Raw genomic sequence first — 26206 nt, forward strand, 5'->3', positions numbered from 1 at the left:
TCAGCATCAGGCATACTCATGAAGTGTGTCCGCACGAAGGAAGGTAGAGAAATACTCCAGGAGATCCATGAAGGCGCATGTGGGAACCATGCTGCATCTCGCACGCTAGTTGGGAAGGCTTTCAGATCTGGGTTCTACTCGTCGACGGCTTTGGCAGACGCCGAAGAACTCATCCGCCAGTGTACCAACTACTAGTTTTTCAGCAGGCAACCCCATGTCCTGGCTCATAATCTCATCACCATACCACCTTCATGGTCATTCACATGCTAGGGGCCTGGACATGACAGGGCCCTTGACAACTGCGTCAGGAGGTTTTACTCACATGTTGGTGGCCATCGACAAGTTTACGAAGTGGATCGAGTATAAGCCAATTACAAAGCTCTCCGCAGATCGAGTGGTCAGCTTCACCTGCGACCTCTTGCACCGATTCGACTTTCCTAACACTATCATCACGGATCTAGGATCCAATTTCCACTCGCACAAATTCTGGAAATTCTGCGAGCGTAGCGCCATTGAGGTCAAGTATTTCTCAGTGGCTCACCCGTGGGCCAACAGCTAGGTTGAGCACGCCAACGGCATGACTCTTGATGGACTGAAGAAAACACTCTACAACAAGAACAGCAAAAAGGGTGGCAAGTGGATCCATGAAATCTCATCAGTAGTCTAGGGGGGCTTCACACACAACCAAGATAAGCCACAGGACATTCACCTTTCTTTCTCGTCTATGGGTCCGAAGCCATACTACCGGCTGATGTCATGTGGCAATCTCCACGACCGGAGATGTACAAGGAAGGTGAGGCCAATGATGCAAGACATTTCGAACTTGACTCAGCAAAAGAAGTCAGATGTAATGTCCTGCTCCAGTCAGTCCGCTACTTACAAGACGTTCATCATTATCACAACCGGAATGTTCAAGAAAGATCCTTCAACGTTGGAGATCTGGTCCTTCGCCGTATCCAGGATGAAACTGGGCTGGATAAGCTCAACTCGCAATGGGAGGGGGCCTTCATCGTGCTCAAGGTTACAAGACCAGGGCGGTATCGCTTACAATACCCTAATGGTCAGGAGGTCCCAAACTCCTAGATTATCAAGCACATACGCCGTTTCTACCCTTAGATAACTTGTATACAAAGTTGTCAGCTGCAGCACAGCATCTTGCCATCAATAAAGAATTGATTCAGTCTTAAAACGACTACTTTTTCTCTAGCTACATTGTAAGAATTCGGGGGCTGCACCACGAGTACTAACAATACGCTAACTATGATAAGTCTTCCATTATACTCGGGGGCTATGCCACGAGTATGTTTTGACATGACTACTTCGCAACGGCTCTACGGGTCACCAAGCACTGAGTACTTGTGAACACAACCGACTACTTCGAGTACTACCCTACACAGTTCACCAGAACTAATGGCTCTAGTTACTATGATATAGTTGGAGAGGCTTCTACGCCTACAAAACAATTTAGGACATCGCATAACACGATTTCACCCTAGTTTATCTGCATCCCTATTTGGGTGTAACTTTTGAACGCACAACCATTGACTACCTCCAGAAGCGTTGCCTTCTGGGTAGCTCTATATGGGCGTCTCTACTATTTCTAAGTCCTCAATTTTTGGTCCTACTCTATGAGTCAGCACACCGAACACATCACCAGGCAAGCATCTAGTACATATATTTACAGTTATACATAGCTACGACAGAGTATTCAATGTTTGCACATCTGAACCTACTCCTGCTCTAAGCTATCGACTAGCTTCTAGGCTACCAGCAAGTTCCTTGAACTTGTCTTCGGTGCAGTCTACAGACATCCCAATTGCTAGTGGCTCCAGGTTGGCCTTAGACCAATAGGACTTGAAGAGTCCTAAGATATGCTCCACGTAGGTCCAGGTGGTCTCTGATACATAACTGGAAATTTTTTTAGGGGGGGGGGGGGGCGTTCGCGAAGTTGCTCCAACAGCATCTTGTTGCTCAGCACTCCTTCTTCGCGCGGACCCAACATATCGACCACAACCTGGGCAGCACCCTTGATCTCTTCAAGTTCCCTCTTATTTGCCTCTTTTGCAGCAGTCATCTCCCTGATCCGTGTCATACACTCTACGAGTTGTACATCTACATCTTGGAGGGCTTGAATCAACTTCTCCATGTCATCTGAACGACGGTACACAAGATTCGTCAAGTCAGTGATCTCGTCATCCTTATTTCTTATGATATTATTAAGTTCTGCTAGCAAAAGGAGATGGAGAAGCACTTCTACTAGTTCAAATACTACTCTCCACTTATGGTAAGCAAGGATAAAGTAGTCGATAGAGTATTACCTCGATAAGACTTGGCCTATAGTCTGTTTCTGTGCTTAAGATTTTCAATCTCTTTCCTCAGCAGACAAACCTCCCAGGTGTGCTTGAGCTTCAAGGTATCCAGTTCACACCGCACCTTAACATTTTCTGCTGCTTGTGCTTCGATATCTTGCTCCCTGATCTGCAACTACTGGAATTTGATCTCCACGGCTCGCAATTTGTCCGACTTGATGCGGGATCGGTTGGGCATGGTCTGTTCGACATTGAGAAGAAGTTTGAGAAGCAATACTACTCGACAACAGCAAATATGGATAGTTCAGGACACTAACCATGGAGAACCGGAACAAATCCCGGAATGAATCATTGAACTCTTTCATTCATTCATTTACGAGCATTGGGTCATCAATGAGCTCCAACGAGATGCCGCTCTTAAAAATGACGGCCGCGTCGGAGCTACAATTGTTGAACTACTCACAGCGTCTTGCTCGATAGGGTCATGCTGCTGCGTCTACGGGCTCCTTGTCACATGGTTACTCCATAAGCAAACATGCAAGCAACAAAAACTCGCGTGAAATGCAGATCAATGCAACCTACCTATGGGATTTTCTTGAGGCTCCTCTATGTTCGCTGGCTCTAGTTCAGCGACTGGCACCTAGCTTTCACCGGCAAATTCAGTTCCTGTGGGTGAGGGGACACAGGCACCTGGCTGCTACAACGGTTCAACAACTTCCATGGCCGCTGGTGTCGCATCAACCACCTTCTCTGGCTCGAGGGCTTAGGCATCCGTGGCATGGCCAGCCTGCTCCAAGCCCAGAGCAAAGGACGGCCTGCATAGGGAAACAACATTATGAGTTGTTATCAGATAGATAAGAACCTACAATAAACAAAGGAAAAGCACTCGAATAATTATAGTGCAGACTTATTTATCGACCATACTTTCTTCTTAAGTACTCAGGGCACTGGTCTAGTACCAAGAGCACTCATCGCCGCAGGTTCGCTAGTTGAGGGCAGCGTTTGCCCCAGCGGGGCAACCGCGACGGTCACCATCAAATTGCGGTCAGCCGGGGATGGCGATCGCTCCGGCACGGCTTCAGCAATACCACTTGATGGGTCCACTACAACGGTGGGCACGCCCTGTCCCCTTGCAGTCTCATCCCCGATCTCCTTTTCAACTGTACCCCTGGTACGTTTGGGGTTCGGGGAACTTCCGAAAAAGAGTCAAGAAGGAGGAAATTCAATCAGAAAATACCCAAGCAAAAGCAGGAAAAGTACTCGGAATGCAATGACAAGCACTCACCTAGACGCTCCGATGTCGTCGCCAACTGGTGAGGCGCTCACCTTGCGCTTCTGAACAGTGGCTCTTGGTCCCCGCGGATGGCTGGGCAAAAGATCGTTACCAGGAGAGCTTCCGCTCTCCTAGGCGGTCTTCTTACCCTAGCCTTTTATCACTTTAGCCAAGGTGCAACCACCGTCGCTGTCCTGATCATCGTCTATACTAACTGAATCATAGGAAGGATGCAAGACCGATTTCTGGTACGCCGATGGCTGCAGATGCCGTGGACATATGATGTCCAGCATCGGCGGCATACTTCTATATACATCCACTATATACTTCTATAGTATCATTCAAGACAAGATTGTAGTACACAAGGATACGCATGCTTTCATGCTTTGGAGGGTCCTTAGCAGAGTACATCTTCGGGACATAGGGCACTATCTTAGCGCCCATGAGTACCCGGCTCGCTCGAACTACAGCATCTGATCGCTGAATCGGCTCTGCAAAAAATCGAGAAGGGTCTAAGAATCCAAGATAGTCGAAGCCAAACCTTGCCCACTTCTGCAGTGGCTGGATCCGCCTACCGATCCATGAGAACATCACCACTATGCCAGTAACTCCCGTATCCCTCTGCTTTTTGATCATACCAAGCAATTCTGGGATCTGGCTTTCATCCCTGCAGGGCTTGGACCACTCATGCGTGATCTAAAGTGCTCTCACGGTCCTCTCTGGCAGGGAAGGCGCATGATTTTCGATGTAGAACCACTTCTCTCTCCACACTGACAAACTACTCGGGAATTTGTACGAGATGTATTTTTTCTCCATCCCTTCCCTCAGCTACAGCCCAGCACCTCCGACCTTGTATGGGACCTTATCGTTGGGTTGGGACTTGAGGTGGAAAAGATAGGTGAAGAGATCGAAGTGTGGCTCTATTCCTAAGAATGCTTCACAGAACTGAACAAAGATGGAAACGTGAAGGATGGAGTTGGGATTAAGATGATGCAACTGGATTTCTTAGTAAAAGAGGAGTCCACATAAAAAAATCAAAAGTCAGGAGGGCTAATCCTCGCTCGACGAAGTATTAAAAAAGAACAATCTCATCAACTCCTTCATATGGCCATTTATCCCTAGTGGCAGGGCGCCACTAGATGACTTCCTTGCTCTGGAGAAAACCCTCATCAACGAGGGCCTGGAGATTAGCTTTGGAGCACTTACTTGGTTTCCACATATCTCTAGCGGTGGTGGCGGCATTACACTCCTTTTTCTTCCCCTTGGAGGCACCTCGCTTGTTGCTGGCCATCCTTGTGGTCACGAGATGCTTCACTCGCATACGCTCGGGGGCTACGATGAGAGAGGCGGCGGAGCAAGGCTTTTGGGGGGAAGGATGAACTGGATGACTACTTCTTGCAATGCAAATGACCTAGATCTAACTCTAGAAGTGGCGGCGGCTGCAAGATAGAGGAAGACGAAAGGCTCGAGCAGTAAAAAGCACAAGTGAAAGGGCGAGTAAAACCCTAGGTCACCGCACGGTTAAATAACCAGCAGCGAGCCCAAGTTTACTGTACAGAATTAGAAGAGTTTTTTACGGGATAAGATTCGTTTTGAGCAGTAATCTCGGGGGCCATGGGGCACGTGTCATCAATGGCTTATTTTTAAAAAATTTTGGAAGACAAGGATGGAAGACTCAAAACTAATTTGACCCTCAGCCTGATTCTAAGATTCAACATAAGGCTCAGTTGTAGCTACTCATACCGTAGTAGGACTAGTCGGAACAGAAGGAAACTACCCGAGTAGTACTCAGGTAGGATTCCTAAGCTCTTATCTGGCTAGGATTTCCATGTAACCCTATCCCCCAGACTATATAAGGGCGGGCTGGGATCCTAAAAAACATCAACACCTAATACAAACCACCACACAGGATGTAGGGTATTACGCTCTCGGTGGCCCGAACTTGTCTAAATCTTGTGTTCCTTGCACCTTCGAGTTCCTGATCTCAGCAGCACCCCACCTACAACTGACCACCTCAGGGATATCTTTCTCCTTTGCGTACCCATTGTTTTGCTAGCCTCAAAATATCTAGTGCATCAATCACCTACTCCGGGTATTGACATCCACATTCACTAGACAATCCCATTCACAACACAGCCCAAAATCTCCACGACGAACCCATCCATCCAAGAAAGGTCTACTCCAATAAATACTCAATTCCAATGTTCTACATGAGCCAAGAGAGTATGGGTCATCTTCTAGAGAGAGAGAGAGAGAGAGAGAGATGAATGAGGCAAAGAAAAGAGGAGACCAAGACCCATACATCTCCAAAAATTCATAAATGAGGAGTACAAATAAAAGACAAAAAAAATTCCAAAGTGTGGGTCCATTTTTCCATCTCCCCTAAACATTATCCATTCCATAAGATCGGAATTTGAACGGGTATCGACCTCTTGCGAACCACTCTTAGGCTCAGCGATAAAGGTAACCAATGTATGCTACACTCTTCCTACCTATGAAACTCCACATATCAGCCTTAGAAGAAGGAAGAAGATGGTCAAAATTTTCGACCATGGTAAGGACTATACACCTTGAGCGATTTGAGAGCACCATTGGGGAATCTTGAACCTCTTTTGAAAACTTGCAAGAAAATCCAAGATAGGAACCTAAACAGAAAGCAGGAAATATTCTGGTGAAGACTGTTCAGTCTCTCAACCGCCCAAGACGAGGGATGAAACGTGAATAAGCCCCACACTCTGAAAACCAAGGTACAAACCAACTTATTCAATGTACATACGGGTACAGTAATATGTTGTGCGCAAGGTACCTGCAGGGTGTGAACATCGAAGCAACTCCTGATCCACTGAGCCTAAGTTTTAGCTTTGCTCGAGGACGAGCAAAAGTTTAAGCTTGGGTTGTGTTGATGGCCATTGAATCACACTTTGTTCGTCAACTTCTCGGAAATAAATAGAGCTTTGCACCATGTTCTATACATATTTTATGTAAACTAATAAAGTTTCACAAGTTTTGGATGAGTTATGATTACAGGAGTATGTAGCATAAATTTCACGCAAAATGGGTGAAAACCGAGGCCAACCGGCCTCCCTTAGGCCAGCTGGCCTGGCACCTCCACGAATGGCCACGTCATTGATCTAGGGCAAAAGAAAAACACTCAAACTAATCATGAGCTGTGCACTTAAAGACGGTTTGATCCAATGACCCGAAAGGCACTCACCATGGATTGAAGGGCCCACCTGCATGCAAGACTCGGGCAAACATCTGAAAACAGCCTCCCAAGATGACATGCAAGCGTTGATCATCAAGTCGGTGCAACAGATGGACGAGACGTGCTAGAGTCAGGCTGACCAGCCTTGACCAGGCCGGCCGGCCTCCATTGCTCCGCTTCAGACAAACGCCACCTCCACTGACACCACGAGTGCATCATCTAGGAGAAGGGCGGTGCCACGCAGCTACCATCCCAGGCCGTCCATCTTAGGATTCATGCAACTGTCATAATTCTTTTATCGACATCCACCTCAGCACCTCCACACTATAAATAGAGGGGCATCATAGCTTGTAAAGACACACCAAGGAGTTCTCTTCTCTCATTTCACTTTCTAGAGTTTGATTTAGTAGTCTGGGAGTTAGAGTCGAGTTGAGCTTGTCTCGGGATTCCGGAGTCATCATCGGAAGTCTGGTATAGCTCTTGTATCTTTCCCTTTGATATTTTATCAATATAATTTATCTTCTTTACTTTTCGAGTCAGCCTTTACTTTCCGCATTTATTTATCTTTCCAAGTTATCCAGCTTGTGTGCTAAAGTTCTTTCCTCTAGCTTAGACTTTGTTATCTTTCTTGTTTATCAGGATCTTACCTTACGGGTTTTCTCGCCCAGACTAGGGGGCTCAAGTTAGTTCCCTAGGTTGAGAGGGATTTCTCTTGTCGGTCACAAGAGAATCCTAACACCGAGCGCCGAGTGTAGACATGGTGTCTGGCTTAGTGTTAGATAGAAAGTGTGTTCCATCCCACGGAATAGTGTGGCAGGCGGCAGGTGGTGATAGCCATGTCCGTCCCTCGTAGTCCACCATGTTCGGGTATTTTGGTAGCAGTATTTGCTGTTTGCCATTGGACTCCCCTCCCACCCCTTTCTACAGTCCTTCCTCTCTCTAGCCGCCTAAGTAAGCTTTTGGTTCCCGATAATAAGTTAGAAGCAAGGTTTAATCTAGTAAGGCTAGCTTGTTAGTTTAGAAGTGTTTTAGGAGTTTCTCGATCGTTTTCCTCCCAGCTGCTTACCGCTATAAGGTTTAGAGTCTCCTGTGTCAGATGGTCAACACTTGGCCATTATCTTATCTTATCATATCTGGTTTACCTCACTAAGTTGATTGGTTGATAACTCTAGTAAAGTTTATCATTCGCTTCTCCGATACTCTTTAAACCATAATGCTTCCTCGAGAAAATTTACGATACCCTGGAATACTCCAAAGGTGAAGTGCTATTACGATGATTCCGTGCGTATTGCATATTCTATTGGACATAAGAAACGTCAACAATTTCCTCCCATAGATAATGAAACCATCCGCCACAACTTCTCGAACTCGCGATACCGGACACATGACCTCTCTAGCTGGTTTCTCTCAGTGGTTTTTCTCCTTTTTCTTTTATATTTATTTTGGTTGAATCTTTGGAAAATCATAGTAAATCATAAAAAATCATAAAATAGAAAATCCAATTTTGTTGGACTCCACAGGAGTAGATTTATGTAATGAACATATGATATGATATAATTTAATAAAAAAATTTTGTTGTACTTTTAGATATATATATATACTTTTCTGTAATTGATTCATAGCTACAGTTTCCGTGGTCCAATTATGGTGAAATTTTTATGGTGAGCTAATCATTGAGCTTTAGTAAAAATTTCATACTTATTGAATCATATATACTTGAGCAACTAAATTCCAAGCTATATCAGAGATAAAGTCTTCGATTGCTCAAGCATACATGATCCAATGAGCATCAAATTTTTAATACAGCTCAAGCATATAATGATTAGCCTACCATAAAAATTTTACCATAATTGGACCACAGAACTGTAGCTATGAATTAATTACAGAAAAGAAAAGTATATGTCTAAAAGTAAAATAATCTTTTTACTAAATTATATCATATCATGTAGATCTAATCAAAATTGAGTTTTTCAGTTTATGAATTTTTTTGTAATTTATTTTTGAAAGTTTCAGCCAAAATAAATATTGAAAAGGAGAAAAACTTAGAGAAACCAGCCAGGTAGGTACGTCCGGTGTCGCGAGTTCGAGAAGTCCAGACGAACGGTTTTATTATTTAGGAAGGAAAGGCAGATTCGTCCGCTGCACCTAATAAACGTGGGACACGAGCCGTTTGCCGGACCTCTGCTGGGGTGATGGGTGGGTGGGCTAGACGACATTTCGACCAAACCGCCATGAGGCCCACGACGCGACCGCGCCAAGCAGAGTCTGTAAGCCCAAGCCCAAAACCGAGCCGAGCAGACATCGTTTCGTCCCCTTCCACCTCCCGCTCCGTTCCTCCTCTCCGCCCGTTTTGCTCCCCTCCCCTCCCCCATCCCGGCCCACCCCACCGCCGCCGCCGTCTGCGCCGCACCACCCACCCCGCCCCGCCGGCGTAACTCCCATCCACGCGGAGCCCCTCCCACCAAAACCGCAGTGCGGGCGCGCGACCCCTCCCTCTAACCTCCACCGCCGCCGCCGCCTTGACGGAACCCTAGAACCCAGGCGGGGGTCGGTTCGTCTCGCCGGAGCGGCCCGACCCCGCCGGGAGCCGACCGCGGCGGAAGCCGGAGACCACCACTCTGCCCTCTACGGAGGAGAAAACCGTGGGAGGAGGCTGAGGGAAGGAGGGGGTCAAGATGAGGATCATGATAAAGGGCGGCGTGTGGAAGAACACGGAGGATGAGATCCTCAAGGCGGCCGTCATGAAGTACGGCAAGAACCAGTGGGCGCGCATCTCGTCGCTGCTCGTCCGCAAGTCCGCCAAGCAGTGCAAGGCCCGCTGGTACGAGTGGCTCGACCCATCCATCAAGAAGGTAAGAAGCAACTCTCAGCCCCGCCACCTGCAGTATCCCCCTCTCTGCTGCCTGCATCTCTAGCGAACCCAAAGATTTGTGCTCGTACGGGTGTTTGTAGGTTTAGCTGTCAGGCACTACTTTTAGGACAGATGAACACAGTTCATGATTGACTGATGTTACTGTAAAGCATGGTCACATTTGGTACTGAAGATGGGCATAAGCCCATCGTACATTTTTTTTTTGAAAATGCCCTGACTCTTGCAAATGGTCGAGAGTTTTCCAAAATTTCCCAGATGCGATGGTGTTAGCTCTTGAATTTTACATTGATACAGAAAATGTCTGCACCTGTCTTCATTAACTTTTGAGAACTTCTAGACTGCATTATAACACAACTTTAGTAGTATATGCGAGCACATTTTTCGTTGGATATATACCTAAACTCAAACTTCAACTGAACTGATATAATATTATTTTGGAATCATGAACTTCATTGCAAAATGCAGACATGGGAACTTCTATTCAAAATCAGCGATTTTTTCTTATCTAGTTCGTGCTGTATTTGGTATAGTTTGGTTAAAACTGAAATAAACAGAGCGATCACTTCAGGGCATGCCTTCTACAATCAATGAATACAGTTATCTTAATTACCCCCAATCATCCCATGATATTTATGTGCCTTTGATTTCTTTATCATGCCACAATGACATTGATTCTTCCATTTTCGTATACTCTATCTACTCTTTTTTGTTGACTACAGACTGAATGGACAAGGGAAGAGGATGAGAAGCTACTCCATCTTGCTAAACTCATGCCTACACAATGGAGGACCATTGCACCTATTGTTGGTCGGACACCATCTCAGTGCCTTGAGCGTTATGAGAAGCTGCTTGATGCTGCTTGTGCAAAAGATGAGAATTATGAACCTAATGATGACCCGAGGAAGTTGCGACCTGGTGAGATTGATCCAAATCCCGAGTCAAAACCTGCTCGTCCTGATCCTGTCGATATGGATGAAGATGAAAAGGAGATGCTTTCTGAGGCAAGGGCTCGATTAGCTAATACCAGGGGCAAAAAGGCTAAACGAAAAGCAAGAGAGAAGCAACTTGAAGAGGCTAGGCGGCTTGCTTCACTGCAAAAAAGGAGAGAGCTGAAGGCGGCTGGCATTGATACACGGCAGCGGAAGAGAAAGAGGAAGGGTATTGATTACAATGCTGAGATCCCTTTCGAAAAGAGGCCACCTCCAGGCTTTTATGATACGGTTGGTGAGGACAAGCCACCTGAGCATGTGCAGTTTCCAACTACTATTGAGGATCTTGAAGGGAAGCGGAGAGTGGATATAGAGGCACAATTGAGAAAGCAAGATATTGCCAGGAACAAGATTCTGCAGCGGCAAGATGCCCCAGCTGCAATAATGCAAGCCAATAAACTCAATGACCCTGAAGCTGTCACAAGAAGGTCCAAACTAATGCTTCCGCCACCACAAATTTCTGATCATGAGTTAGAGGAGATAGCAAAGATGGGTAGTGCTGGTGATCCTGCTCTAGCTGAGGAGCTTGGCGAAGGAAGTACTGCCACAAGAGCCTTGCTATCCAGCTATTCCCAGACTCCAAGGCTTGGTATGACACCATTGCGAACTCCACAGAGAACTCCAGCTGGTAAGGGTGATGCTATTATGATGGAGGCAGAAAATCTTGCACGTTTGAGGGAGTCACAAACACCTCTTTTAGGAGGGGATAACCCAGATCTTCATCCATCAGATTTCTCTGGTGTTACACCACGTAAGGAGATACAGACTCCAAACCCCATGGCGACACCCTTGGCATTGGCAAGCCCCGGTCCTGGTGTGACCCCACGGGTTGGCATGACGCCCTCCAGAGATGGAAATTCCTTTGTTATAACTCCAAAAGCTACACCCTTTCGAGATGAGCTCCGCATAAATGAAGAGGTGGAGTTGCAGGACAGTGCTAAGCTTGAGCTTCGTAGACAAGCTGAGCTAAGAAGGAGTCTGCGATCTGGTTTTGCTTCTATTCCACAGCCTAAGAATGAGTACCAGATAGTTATGCCACCTATCACAGAGGATGAAAAGGAAGAAGCTGAAGAGAGAATTGAAGAGGATATGTCGGACAGGCTAGCGAGAGAGAGGGCCGAGGAACAAGCAAGGCAGGAGGCATTGCTTAGAAAGAGATCCAAAGTGTTGCAGAGAAGTCTGCCTAGGCCACCTGCTGCCTCAGTAGAGGTTCTCCGGCAGTCTCTGATTAAAGGTGGTGAGAGCAGAAGCAGAAGTACCTTTGTGCCTCCAACATCACTTGAACAGGCTGATGATCTAATAAATGAGGAACTCCTTAGGCTCCTTGAGCATGATAATGCTAAATACCCCCTTGATGAAAAAACTCAAAAAGAGAAAAAGAAAGGGAACAAGAGGCAGGCAAATGCGGCAGCGGTTCCTGAAATTGAGGATTTGGATGAGGATGAATTAAAAGAGGTACATTTTCTTTTCTTGCTATTGAATTTATTGTGATGATGATCTTATCGCCATTTTCCCTGATTGTACTTTGTTTTGTTTCAGTAGACCTGATTTATAAATTTGTTCGCTGTACCTTGCTAATTATCTTGATGAGATGTGATATAATAGGGTAGCAGATGTGAATCATGTTTACCTCCTGAGACTGTCAAAATTCTCTATATTTAGTACTGATTTAGTGATTAATGGATATTTTTCTGGACATGGGTTGGCATGAAAAGGACATGAATTTTTGTACTGGTAGCTGTGCAAGTGTGTATGTAGTAGGAATATTATGGTGTGGTTCAGGATTCACAGAAGAATGTGCTTTTAAATAATTAACATTTTGATCTTTATCAAAACTTCAAAAGTATTGGGTGCAACACAATCATAGAGGTGATGATTAAAAGGGAATGGCCGAACTCTAGTTATGTACTGTTTGACATGGCTTGGTCCGGATCTAATATTTAATGATGGCCTTACTTTTGGGATAATTTTTTGAACCATAGGGATAGTTCAAACAAAATGGGTCACCCAGTGAAGTTTCTTAATGCCTTCCTTGACTTCTGTTAGTATTTTATCAATATGCAGATTTGTATAGCAGGCAGATAGGTGTAATGTCAGACAAAAAGCTACACTTGGTTTCCCTTGATTCCTATAGATGATCCAGTACTGTTTGAGGACATAAAGAAGATGGAAATGTTCCCAATGATCTAAGGCCATTTGATATGCATGATCTTCATGCAGAATGTAGGTGAAGAGAAAGTTCTTGTACCTTTCAGCCTTTAACTGAAAGGCTAAGGTTTCATTGAGAAATTGTGTTTCATGGAGGAAGGAGCACTTAATAGCTGGAAATGAATTATGTAAACTAGAGAGATTTTCTAGAGCGGCAATTTGCAGAGTGCAGTTCAGATCTAAAACTTAAATGTTCCTATCATCATCTGGAAGAGAACAAAAATGTGTTGTTTCGTATTATTATGATATGTACTTTACCTTGACATATCACATATAGCACTTAATTACTTCTTAAATTGATCACCTTCTAGTTTGTTTGTATTTTTCTCTTTTTAATTGATTACTATCCTGTGAATAGTAATGTCATGTAATGATGAGGAAGGTGTTCATATGGCTGCATTTCTTTTGTTTGCAGGCTAGTTCTTTGGTTCAAGAGGAAATTCAGTATCTTCGTGTGGCCATGGGGCATGAAAACGAATCTTTTGAGGATTTTGTGAAAGCTCATGATGCGTGCCAAGAGGACCTTATGTATTTTCCTACAAAGAACAGCTATGGTCTTGCCAGTGTCGCTGGAAACGCTGATAAGTTATCCGCTTTGCAAAATGAGTTTGAAATTGTGAAGAAGAGAATGGACGAGGAAGCTAAGAAGGCTTCTCGTCTGGAGCAGAAGATCAAACTTCTGACACAAGGGTACCAGGTAAGCTGAGATCATGCATCATCTGCATTGGAGTGTGTCTATACTTGACTGCGTACCTTCTTTTAGGCAGTGTGTCATACACCAGTGCTACGTTATGTGCAGAGTGGGCAATATCTTTAGTGATTCCTTACTTCTGACATAACAGTTTTCATGCTCCAAAGTTGGCTCCGCTTTTCACCTGATACTGGCTTTGTAAATTGCATTGTATTTCTGTATTACCATGTCTTAATGCTGATCCTTTGACTTGCTCTTTTTTTTTGAATCTTTAGGTACGGGCTGGGAAACTGTGGTCGCAGGTCCAAGACACATTCAAACAGATGGATACTGCTGCAACAGAACTTGAATGCTTCCAAGAGCTCCAGAAACAAGAACAGTTGGCAGCTTCCTACCGTGTCAGAAACTTGACTGAAGAAGTGGATAAACAGAAAGCTTTAGAACGAACACTCCAAAGCCGCTATGGTGATTTGATGTCTGTTTACCATAGAATCCAAGAACAGCTTGAGGAGCACAAGATTCAACTTAGGAAACAGGAGGCAATAGAAGCAGAAAATCGTGCTCGAGAGGAGGCTGCAGCACAGAATTGTGCTGCTGAAGAAGAAAATGAAAGAATACGTAATGTTGAAGTGGGGAAAGAACATATGAACAGTGTTACTGATGAGGAGCCTGCCCCTGCAGGAAGCAAGCAAATCAATGAGGATCAGATGGACGTGGACAACAATAATGTAGATGGGGAATTCGTTGGTCCTATTCCCCCAGCACCAGATACTCAAGGGGATATCATTGAAGCTTCTGCTCAAGAGAACTCTTCTAATGCTCCAAGTAGTGATGGTGTCACCACGAATGGTGAAGCATGTGATATGGTCGATGCATCCAAGGTAGAAAGTCAGGACAATGCCAGTGGCAGTTTGCTCGTGGATGCTGGCAATCAGGAAGATGGCAAGAATAGCATTCCATTGGTTGGTGCCAGTGAAGGAAATGCTGCTTTATCCTCAGATGGTGCTGTCACAAATGAGCAGAATGACATGGTTCCTGAGTGAATATTGTTCGTTGCACTTTTTCTGAAGCTGAAGTCAGTACCGGACAAGGTAATGAAGGCGATCCATGTCAAAGGAAAATGAAGAGTCTCAAATGCACTGCTAAAATATGCTTGAGACAACACCATGTTGGTAGTATCATGTGTGAAGCCAACTGAACTCTCATAGATGCAGAGCTGCCTAGTTTTTTCCCAGCATTTTACACCCATTATTGCTGGGGGACTCTACAGATGTCAGATCCTGTAATATGTTGATCCAGTCATTTTCTTTGGATGCTTACTAGATTTGTGAACCCACATCGTTGAGCCATGCACTGAACATTTTACATTTTTTGCTGGTGGAGACTAGTCGGGTTTCGGAAAAATGGTTGGAACTGTGGAACCCTTCCAATAGTGGTGGGGTTTGCAACCTTTTGGATCGCATAGCTTTTTCTCACATGTTAATTTCCATTTCTAGATCACCTATTGAATTTGTCTTAAATCAACTTCGCTGCTCCTTGGTTGGCTTTATATGGCGGAAGACGAAAACTATGCTAGAGATTGTGCGATGTGGTTGATCCCAGCTCTTCTGGCACCACCTATTTTTCTTGCTGTGGGGTTTGTTTTTCTGTTGTTGCTGCTCTGCCATATGTAATCGGGAGCAAAGTGGCTGCCATGTGTGCAATTGCAATTTCAGCGATACATCTAATACATTATGATGGGATCCGTTCCCACTTATCTTTGTGCTTGATTTTCCTTTATCTTTTTTAAAAATGTGAGCATTACAGCGTGATCTGGCAATTTTGCTGCTGCTTTCAATAATCTTTAGAAGTAGAATCAAAGAAAGATTTCCCAACACGTTGCTATGCCAAACAATAACTTTTTTTTCCCGGCCTCGTGATGCTTGGTAAACGTGCCGTGCCGTACGACAGTATGAGTGCTATTCTCCTTTCTTTTTTCTTCTTTGTTTATTTACCATTTGGATTGAAGGACAAGGACCCGCATGCCATGATGCTGCATCACCATCAGATCAGAACGCATGCTATGCCTTTTACGTTTCCCTATTCGCAATGCGTGGTTTTAGCAAAAAGGAGACACCACAGCCTGGTCAAAAAGAAAAGAAAAGGGAAAAGAGAAACATTAGACCTTTTTTTAAAAAAACAGATTAGTAGCTGCTCTCCTTTTCATTATTAGAAGAGATTAGAGTTCCTTTTGGGTCGCGGAAATTTCGCTTGAATCATTATGGATCCCATATGACCGCGGAAAGACATTCCGCATTTCAAGGGGGGCTAGATGTGTCATCGACACCTCCATGGTCAGAAGCTTGACAATTCTACTCCATCCGTTTTAAATTGTAGTTTGTTGTAGCAAATATAGAGATATAAGCATCTAAATATACATTGTGTCTACATACACTACACAACTTCTTAATTTGCCAAAACGATCGACAATTTGGAACGGATGGAGTAGTTAATGGTGCCTGTCAAGCATGCCTGCTATTGTACTAAAAAAGGCCTAAATCAGTGGCGTGACAGTTTCATGTGGCATTTGGTAATAGTAATCATGCCTGGAAACTGGAATGGTTCTGCAGTGCAGTTTGGCGCCTAGCTTCAGCTTTTCCTGATAAGCACCCTCCTGAATCTGCATCCTGTTGGTTGTCTGAATTCAGAGCAGTTTTTGGGTATACATCCAAGCATCTGTTGGGAACGTAGATAGAAATTTAAATTACCATCCCAAATTGTCTGAAAGCTACCTGACGCACGCACCAAGATAAGTTTGTCGCCAAAAGAAATTTCTAGTAACAAAAAGAAGTAACTACTATTTAAGCAAAATTTTGAGCATAAGCTACGGCTTACGTTCAAAATGACCAAGAACCGACAGTTCCAACAAAGACAAAACCTTTACAACTAGCTCTGCATCTTCAACATGCCTGTACACTGAAACGGGAAAATAGCTACTATACTTATGTATTATGATATCTATACGCCAAATGAAGACCCTCTTTCTTTCCTTTAGCGGCAACTTTATTGTCAGACCCTAGCAGGAACTATGCCTGTTGTGCATGTTCCTCTTCATCTTCTCAAGGATCCCCACAGCCTTCCTCCTCGCCCTTGAGGTTCCACTCTGAGCGAGCAAAGCCAGTGAGCCGTTTACCTTCTCATCAGCCTCGACCTCCTTCAGCTTCGTCCGGTTGAACATGCAGATCGCGAAGAGAACCACCACCGCGTTCTCTTTGCTGCGGCTGCACTCACTCTCCCTTATTGCACGGAGCATGCAAGCAGTGCCGTCAAACTCGGTGATCATCTCCACCACCTCATGGTTGTTCGATAGCAAAGCCAGTATAGCCAGGGACCCATCGACAAGTAACTGATCATCGATGGCTCTCATTGCTACATCCACAATCCCATTTTTTTGAGCTCTTGACTTGTTCTCGTGGAGCAGACAAAGATTGAAAATTGCTGATGCTGCGTCTTTCTTTGCTATGATATTGCCATTGTCGAGAAGATCAACCAAAGGTCCCATTGCCCCAAGCTCCCCGATTTTCACCTTGTTGGAGTCGAGTGCTGACAGAGTGAAGATGGCAGCTGCAGAGTTGCCACGGCTCCCCATATCTCCCGATTTTAATGCCCATATCAGAAAAGGGACTGCTTCTGGGTCATCTCCAATAACCTTCTTGTTACTTTCATGAAGTGAAAAGTTGAGAATTATAGTCACCATGTCCTCCAGAACTTGTGGATCGTTTTGCAATCCTGGGGTGGATCGAGCAAAGATCATTCGTGAGATGTAATCCGGCCTCTCTCCTAAAACAGCTCTGAAATCGCTGTTCTGCTTTGTAATCAGTCGAAGATCCTTGATTGCTTGCCTCATTTCAGTACTTTTTGCTGAGGAAGTGATTTTTTTGAATATTTCATCAAATGTCTTTTGGTCACTGTTGGTAACATTGTTTTCCTCTTGGTTCTCAACTGGTGGCAGATTAAATCTGTTCTCTGTGCACCACTGTAATATCATGCTTCGAACAAGGTGATTAGGAATTAGAGTTGTGTCCAGAAGAGCTTGCTGAGTCTGTGGGCACAATTGGTTTCCTGCACTGAACCACTCCTCAATGGATCGACGGTCATAGGTCTGTATGGACAGAAAAATAATATTATTAATGCCCAGGCTATCAATAATTCAGCTTTGCTAATTTTCAATTGCTTGGAAATTTCTTATCTCTTGATCACCTAAAACTACAACCACATAGAAATTGATACTACGTGAGTTGTTGGATGTTGATGCAATGATTCAGCTGAAAAGTCGCAAAGTTTCAATCACTTAAAGCTAGACATTACTATAGTACAAGCATGAAATCCAACATGTTGAATTGTCAGAGATGAATGTGATGTGAATAATAGAAGGCTATCATGCAAAACACAAAGAAAAAAAATGAACTACATCCAAGCATCACATAGTATATCATCAACCTATGGATCTATGACATTTTGTTACAAATTATGAATATCACTTGAATATCTGTATCTGGTCAAGCATTTTCAAACCTTGAACTTGTATTATTACAAATAATTATATGGAAAGATACATAGACACACATGATCTTCATAGTAAGTACTACTGTAGCCAAAATTTCATAAAAATATACTGACAGCCCGGACACGCGTCTCGCTCCAGACAAGACGTGGCACGGACCCAACGACACGGACCTAGGCTTTTCCTTCATTGGAGTTAGGGCGTGTCTTTTCAAGTCCGGCCAACAGCCCACCACTGTTTCCTTCGTCTTTTCCCCCAGGCTGCTCTGATCCATTCCCCAGGCGTCTTCATCAATGGCGTCAGCTGGCTTACGCTGCCAAGCTCAGCCTGACCTCCGCCGTCGGTGTGCTCGTATCTCACCCCCGACGCCTTGGGAGCGCTTCGTTGGGTAGGACCGCGCCCCCGCAGCAGCCTCTAGCACCCGCATGCACGAAGTCGTAGAAGTCATCTCCTCCAGCGATGGCTACTCAAGGCGCTCGATTTTTCCGTGGCAGGAGGGAGGGGTTGGCGCGTGTGCAGGGGCAGCTTCTCTAGGGCCAGAGGTGAGCGTCCGCCCGGCGCGGCAGGGGCGGGCGACCGGTGGCTGGCGGCGGGCAGGCGTCGGCGGGATGCATGCACAGGGTGGAACGCCGGACAGCCGTAGGGTGCCGAGATGAGATGTTGCAAAGATTTTTTTTGGATGTTGCAAGAGATGATTTATGCTGTTTCAACGAGTGATCGGTTTTTATTCGATGTTTTCAATTTGTGATTTCTGATGTTGCAACATATAATCTTGGATGTTCCAAAATGTAAGTGTCAATGTTGCAAACATTGTTTCTGCATGTTACCATCTTGAGTGGATGTTGCACGAGACATGATGTACATGTTGCGGTGGGAATTTTATATCTCAGAATCAGATGTTATAGTCAATTTTACGTATGATTTCGTATGTTGCAAGAGGTGATGTCCGATGTTACCTTAGTGAATTCTCAATGTTGTGACGAAGCGTCCGATGAGAAATTCCCCATCGGACGTCCGGGCGCTAGCAGCGCCGTAACATAAATGGTTGGTACATGCAAAAGTTAAAGAAGTACAGTCCTCTTGGACCTTGTGGGCTAAGTAGTAATGGTGGGAAGCATGTTTTGTCATGTAAATTTAAGATACTGAAAAATTGTGATCTTTACTTGCTGGTGAAGTATAGAAACCATACTACACAGTCAATGGAGAAATTAAGCAGTGCAACCAGTACCAAGTACCAAACAAGTAACACATGGAAACAAAGACTCTGTTCAGCAACCATTCAATTCTCATGTTTCACAGGGAAGAAACCCAACTAATTCTAGTATTTGCTAACCGCAGATTTACAGATATATTGAATGAAATTAACATGAATCTATAACTTATACAGGAAAGGAAACTAATTTAAAAATATACTTTCAATCACAAAAAATGGAAACCATCCCAAATCCAAGCAGATCTGCAATCTAAGCCTCTATGAAATACTAGCTGATACTACCCATTTTGTTATAAGGACGGAGATGGACATATGTAAATATACAAGTAACCAATACCAAAATGTACCAAATGTGACATTTGCGGTTGTTAGATTTGGATACTCCAAACTCCGTGCAACGGACAGATAATAGTTTACCCAAAGCAAAGCAGAGCCACGGCTGATCACGTATTAAGTCTTAGCCTTAAACAGACAATTTACTGTAACCACAGAGATTAGTAAACATGTACAAGAACGTACTATTGGAAACACGATGGGGAAACGTACTATAGAGCAGTAATGGTCATGTTTCATGTACTCCCACGCGGGAGAAGTACAACATGAATTCTGCACAGGACAAACCACACGCAAATCCCCAGAAACGAGAAGTGCCGCCATTTTGCTCTAATTGTGATGGATTCGATGAACCAAAATGCTATAGAAGAACAGCAATGGACCCCAATTCTGCCCAAGAATCGATTAAAATGACCGAATCACTAGCAAAAATCAACTACAAAAGCAACTCGATAAAAAAGAAGAAAACAACCAACCAAGAAAACAATGGCGGCCAGTAGATGATTTTCACGGCAATGGTGCACCAGAATTCACCAAGAACACAATCGAAACCAGTCAAGAAGCGCTGCTGGCTCCTCACCTGCCCAGACGCGACGATGACGGGGTCGCTCATGACCATGGACGAGATCGGGCACAGGAACTGCGGTGGCACAGGGACGGCTTCCTTCTCCTCTCCCCCCTCCGCAGCGGGCCGCCTCCCCTCCCCGCCTCCGCCGCCGCCGCCCTTCCTCCCTCCGGTCCCGAGCTCCGCCTCCCTCAGCGCCTCGAGCGCCGCGGCCGCCTCGTCGTACACGTCCGCTGCGGCGCCGCCCGCGGCCACGGCCGCCAGGGACCGCCGCAGCCGCCTCCGCAGCGCCGCCGCGTCCTCCTCCGCGGGCGCCGGCTTCGCCATTGTCTGCGCCGCGCTGCGAGGGGAGGAAGGACCCGGGGCTTTTATTTTTCCTTCTATTATTAGATAAATTAATTAATGCTCAGCGGTTTGGGTGGGGTTTGCGGCCACCACGGCGCGCCACGTAAGCCTTCCTCAATCAGTGCTGTAAATTCCGGTGGCGTACAGCGTAGTACAGGCGAGGGCAGAAAATAAATTGACTAGGAAAATATTTTACTGCTGAAAACTTACACTGTGTTACCCATGGAAATGTTGGTTTTTTTTTATATGGCCTTGAGATGAAATTCAGACAGGAAGCAGATCTTGAGGAGTCTTTTGAGTTCCTGCCTTGGTAGGTGTGAAGGTGTGAAGCATGTGCCTGTGTGAATGCTGGAAAGAATTTCAAAAGCATGAGTAGGTTCAGTACAAGTATAAATGTATGTATATAATTGACAATATCTTTATTGGTAGAGATATGATTTTTTTGGTTTAGATCTGCTTGGCCATTATTTATAAATACAAGAAATGAATATAAGAGGAGGATAGAATAAGAAATTATTTGTCAGTAGGGACGACGGAATACGGAGACGATATAGTAAACAATAATATTCTAAAGATAGATCTGGTCACAAATAGTAACATTTTGGATTGCTTGCAGTGAAATATTGTTAGAGCATGTATGTATGGTATGGCTCCAACTCTGCTAACTCTGTCTAAACCAGCTCCACTTTAAAATTTTAGGTGGAGCTAGTTCTGAATGGAGGAGTTGGAGCTATCAGAACGTAGTATTTAGCTACGAGGTGTTCTCAACACCAAAAGATATAGTTTTCAGAGTGTATTGCCATCGTTGTCCTTGGTTGATGGGACCCATATATCATACTTTTTTTCTGCCTTTATCTTCTCCTCACCGTTGATTGTGTTCGACGTGGCTGCCAACGACTGGAGCAAGGTGCAGCCGCTGATGAGGAGGTTCCTGCTCGTGCAGCTCGGCGGCGGCATGGAGCGCGAGACGAGGGTGGCCCTGGTCATGGCCGTCGAGAAGAGCACGTGGACCGAGGTGGCGCGGATGCCGCCCGACGTGCACGCGCAGCTCGCGATGGCCGAGGCTGGGCGCGGGTTCGAGTGCGCCGCGCACGGCGACTTCGTGGTGCTGGCGGCGAAGGGAGCTGCGGTGGCGTAGGGGAGCGGCGGCGGAGGAGTGCCACGGCGCCGCAGCGGAGCGGCAGTGGAGGCGAGCCGTGGCGGTGGAGACGAGCCGCGGCGGCGGAGGGGAGCGGCGGTGGATGAGACCCGCGGCGGCGCAGGGGAGCGGCGACGGAGGAGAACCGCGGCGGCATAGGGGAGCGGTGGTGGATGAGATATGCGGCGGCGTAGGGGAGCTGCGGTGGCGCAGCGGAGCGGCGGCGGAGGAGAATCGCGGCGGCGCAGGGGAGCGGTTGCGGCGCAGGGGAGAGGCTGCGGCTACGGCAAGGGAGGGAGGCGGAGGGGCTCGCAATGGGAGGCAGGCGGATGGGGCTCGAGAGAAAAGAAACAATATCTTTTTGTAATGGGTGGCACTGGAACTCCACGTCTAGGTCCAATCTAAGAGTTCTGGAGTTGAAAAGAAGTACTTCAGAACTGCACTACAGCTCCAAAGTTGGGGGCGCTCCATACGAGCTGAGGTGTTTGGCTAGAAAATTGATTGGAGTTGGTGGAGTTTAGCTCCAGAGTCATACCAAACAAACCATTAGTATTGACCATAAATAGCTGCTTGCACATTGAGATTCTCTGTTTGAAAAACTTATTAGTAAAAATCCTCTATTAGTATATTTCCAAATAGTAGTTCCATAATGTTATAATTTTTGTTGGCTTTATCAAAATTTTACAATATGAATTAGCGGTTAAAGCAACATATTTGATACCTAGCTATGATATATGAAACAATCTTTTCTAGTGATGAGAAGGGGAACTTAACCAGCAATTATAATAAGGTGATGGGTTAGTATAAAATACTCCCTCCGTCCCATAAAGACTGTTCGTTATAAAAATTTCAGATATATTACTATTAGTGGAAAATGATCATATTACCCCTAATTAACTATTGCAGTTGTGATTGAAGATCATACTATTTATTTGGTTCTTTAAATCCTCAATAAATGCAAATGTATTGGAATCTGAAAAGTAACATCTACTTAGGTATTTGATTGGCTCCATACCCTTCTCTATGCAACTATTTCTTGGTGTTCGATATTGCTTTAATTAGATGAATTTTACTACAATCTAAAATAACATATTTTATAGGATAAAATTTAAAGCTAAACGATCAGTCTTTGTAGGATGGAGGGGTTACCCATCATTTATAGAAGTTTGGTGATTACGATTGCTTTTTTTTTAAATGGACGTACTTTAAGCGTTGGATTCAATCCAACGATCCAGTGTCCTTCAACCTCAATCCAAAATAGTTTGATTCTTTTTCTCTCCTCAAACAGGCTGAGGCCGCCACGCGCCCAACACACTGCTTGGGCTACACCGTCTCTCGAAGCTCTGCCATTAGGTTACCGGCACAATGAGACTATGTTAATAGCAGTTTAAAAAAATTTGAAAGCTCCTAAAAAAAAAACAAACTAAAAAGTATATTGATAAAATATCCATCAAAGTTACCTTGAAAGGACTATACCAAAAATTTAAAAATGAAAAATATAAAGGATAATAATATGCAAAAAAATAAGCATGTGCTTGGATGGTGAGTCAAAGTGGGTCGAGATGGGTTCGATCCACATGAACCCATGTTTGGTTGCAATTTCATGTGAGTTAGGATGGACCTAGACAGAAATATTTTCCGTAGATGCGGATCCATCTCATCCGCTCGAGCGGATGGGTCGACTCACTTCGACTTGTCTCACTCCGTCTCGTGGGACGGGCGAGCAGCGAGCGGGTGAGCGCGCGGTGGCAAGCGACTGGCGCCATGCGGTAGTGCGCGGCCGGGGCAAGAGTGATAGCGTGGAGCCGGGCATCAGTAAGCAGCGGTTGGGGCAGGGGTAGTGGCGCCGAGCCAGCAGCGATGGGGAAGGGATAGGGACAATGTGGGCACAGCCCGCTGCCCGTGGCCCGAGCAGCCCGGGCAAGGGTGCCACCGCTGAGCTTGCTGTGGCCGGGAAGGGCCAGCACCGCCGAGCATGCCGTGGCCGGGGGAGGGGCGTCGGGAAGGGGCAGGGCGGCAGCCAATAGAGGCTCAAGGAATAAGGAAGAAGTAAGAAGATAATGTATGGTGAAAAGAATTCAAAGAGGCTGACATATAGGACCAAGAATGACATGTAAGCTCCACCAATGCGTGTTGTTAACGGTATGAAATTGTCATCCATCTCATCCTACTCAACCTCTACAACCAAACTGAAAATTGGATCAGACTCATCCCTCCTAACCAAAAGACGAAATGGGTTGGACCCAACCCAAAAAATAGGGATGAATCCAACCTATCTCATCTAGTCCCAGAACCAAACACATGCTGAAGTATTCATTTTCAAACATATTGCAAACTCACTCATTAGAAGAAGAAGAAAAAAAGAAGGGCAAAGATGTTGTCTGGCCCATGAAACAATAGCACATTCAATAACATGAATAATACAGCTTTCGGCCCATTTCATAGGGTTCAGCTCATCCAATTGTGGTCTCACAACACTATTTCTCATATCTCAGCTGCCAAGGTTGGCTTTTCGATCAAGGTCTTCTTTATAGGCTCCAAAACACTGTGAAAGACCGACCGACCACGAACCCACGGCCAGGTTCGCAGCTACGTTTAGGCATGATTAGGAAGGAGATTGAATTAGAGTGCAAAGCCGTCACAATATGCTAAAGGTTAGATACTTTCTATTTACCAAACAAAATTATAAAATTCATGGACAACCGGGAAACTCAGCCCAATAGCAAAGTCTATTTCTTCGAGAAATTCTTTTGGGCTAGGCCGCCATTCTGCTATCAAGCCCATACTTGGAGATTCAAGTTGAGTACTAAAATATAAAGCCGGCCCAAGATGCATTTTGTTTTTAATATGATTTAATACTATAGTTTCTCATTCAAGAAATTGCAGTAGGAAAAGGGACCTTAGGAAGGGAACACGCAATGCCGATGACACATGCATTGAATGACATCTCACTCAATTTTGTTAGAGATATGATATCTAGAAGCAATGTGCATATCATTTATATTGGCCTGCACACATCACAACACCTGAGATATGTGAGGTGTCACAATATCTACAAGCTAGAAAGGTGCAGGCCAAGCCAGATGCATTGAATGACATCTCACTCAAGTTTATTTCAAGGGATTCTATATTTTAGTGAAGGGCTCAAGATATACTCTTATTACTTAGGGATATGATAAATCTATAAGCACATACATATCTCATTTATATTGTCATGCACACATCATAACATTTGAGGTATGTATATGTGATGTCCAAACATCTACAAGCTAGAAAGGTGCAGGCCAACCCCAAATGCTTTTAATGACATCCCACCCAAATTTTATTTGAAGGTACTCTATATTTTAGTTAAGGGTGCAAGATATACTCTTATTAGTTAGGGATATGATAAATCTAGAAGCACATATATATCATTTATACTTGAACCACAGTTCAAAGATATGGGTTTATTAGCACAAAATACCTTGGTCGTGTTAGTTGTTTCTCTTTCATCCTTGAAACCTTATTTTTCGATTAGCCCCTTGATTTAAAATGGATATTGTTTTAAGATTCCTAGCTTTTAAATTTTTTAACTTTGATGAATGTTGATTGACATTGTAAGATAAGTTCTACTAGATCCACCCTTAAAAGTATAAGAGCTTTCTTTAGAATACCATGTTTTCGTAGAAATTGTTGGCCAAAGTTTCAGTGCGATCATGTTGATGTTCTACACAACATGTATTTCGAATCGAACGGAAGCAAGAGTTTCACCTTATATGAATTGCGAAAATGTTGAACTCACCTTCCTCCTAACCAGTGACGGCGCCTTCTCTAACTCGCTAGTGGTGTCTGTGCCACCTCTTGCACTGGTTACACTGCTTTATCTCTCCATCATCTCCCTGCTTCCCTCCTTAGACCCTAGAATTGCTAGAGAGGAGCAATACAATGGTCGAGTCACAAATTTGATGAATGTTGAGGTGTCAAGCTAATTAGTTCTCATTGGGAGTGGAGAAATGGGAGGGGGAGGGGAACGACTGTATTAGTACAATGAGTCGGTGACAAAGGAGATGGGAAAAGACAGGATGTGCGAATGAATACATGGCATATATATAGTAGTTCCGGTCTACAATCATATTTTCGGGATATGATGTTATCTCAACCAAAATTGAAAGTATTTTTTTCTTATTTTTCCGACACAATTTATAGTGACTTAACTTTATGCCATTTGCTCTTGTAAAACCAAATCCTATAAAATGTGAAAGCAATATTTTTACGGAATTGTTCAGCCATCGTAACTTTTAAATCATTCTTATCATGCGCTTTTTGGTTTTTTAGTTCTTTAAATCATAAAAGCACGATACATTAGAAATACCTAAATATTCAATTATAACACTCTTTTGTGAATTTTAACACAGTGAACAGACATTTGACTAGTTCTAAAGGTAACATAGGCGAGATATTTTGCAGGCCCAGGTGTGAACGTTAGACATTCCATGTCCACCTTAGAACGTGTCGTGTAAGCCCTTGCAGGTGAGGGTAATTT

General features: G+C 44.6%; 2 protein-coding genes across 4 annotated transcripts; one reads left to right on the forward strand and one right to left on the reverse strand.

The window, feature by feature from the left end:
* Window positions 1-9143: 9143 nt before the first annotated feature.
* LOC112899311 (cell division cycle 5-like protein) lies at window positions 9144-15071 on the forward strand. The gene is made up of 4 exons (XM_025967733.1): window positions 9144-9639; window positions 10379-12103; window positions 13272-13553; window positions 13823-15071. The coding sequence occupies exons 1-4, from the start codon at window positions 9463-9465 to the stop codon at window positions 14588-14590; spliced, it is 2952 nt and encodes a 983-aa protein (XP_025823518.1). The 5' UTR covers window positions 9144-9462; the 3' UTR covers window positions 14591-15071.
* A 1209-nt stretch (window positions 15072-16280) lies between these two features.
* On the reverse strand, window positions 16281-22057 carry LOC112900090 (U-box domain-containing protein 9-like). 3 transcript variants are annotated; one of them, XM_025968823.1, is made up of 4 exons: window positions 21413-22057; window positions 20757-20894; window positions 20217-20541; window positions 16281-17688 (listed from the first exon to the last, which is right to left on the reverse strand). In XM_025968823.1, exons 2-4 carry the CDS (start codon window positions 20768-20770, stop codon window positions 16603-16605), a joined length of 1425 nt encoding a protein of 474 aa, XP_025824608.1. In that variant the 5' UTR covers window positions 20771-20894; window positions 21413-22057; the 3' UTR covers window positions 16281-16602. The 3 variants fall into 3 exon arrangements, with proteins under 3 accessions (XP_025824608.1, XP_025824610.1, XP_025824609.1); XM_025968825.1 differs by having other exon boundaries at window positions 20217-20581; XM_025968824.1 differs by having other exon boundaries at window positions 21385-22057.
* Between the last annotated feature and the right edge of the window lie 4149 nt (window positions 22058-26206).

Source organism: Panicum hallii, chromosome 7, assembly GCF_002211085.1.
Source record: "Panicum hallii strain FIL2 chromosome 7, PHallii_v3.1, whole genome shotgun sequence".
NCBI lineage: Eukaryota > Viridiplantae > Streptophyta > Magnoliopsida > Poales > Poaceae > Panicum > Panicum hallii.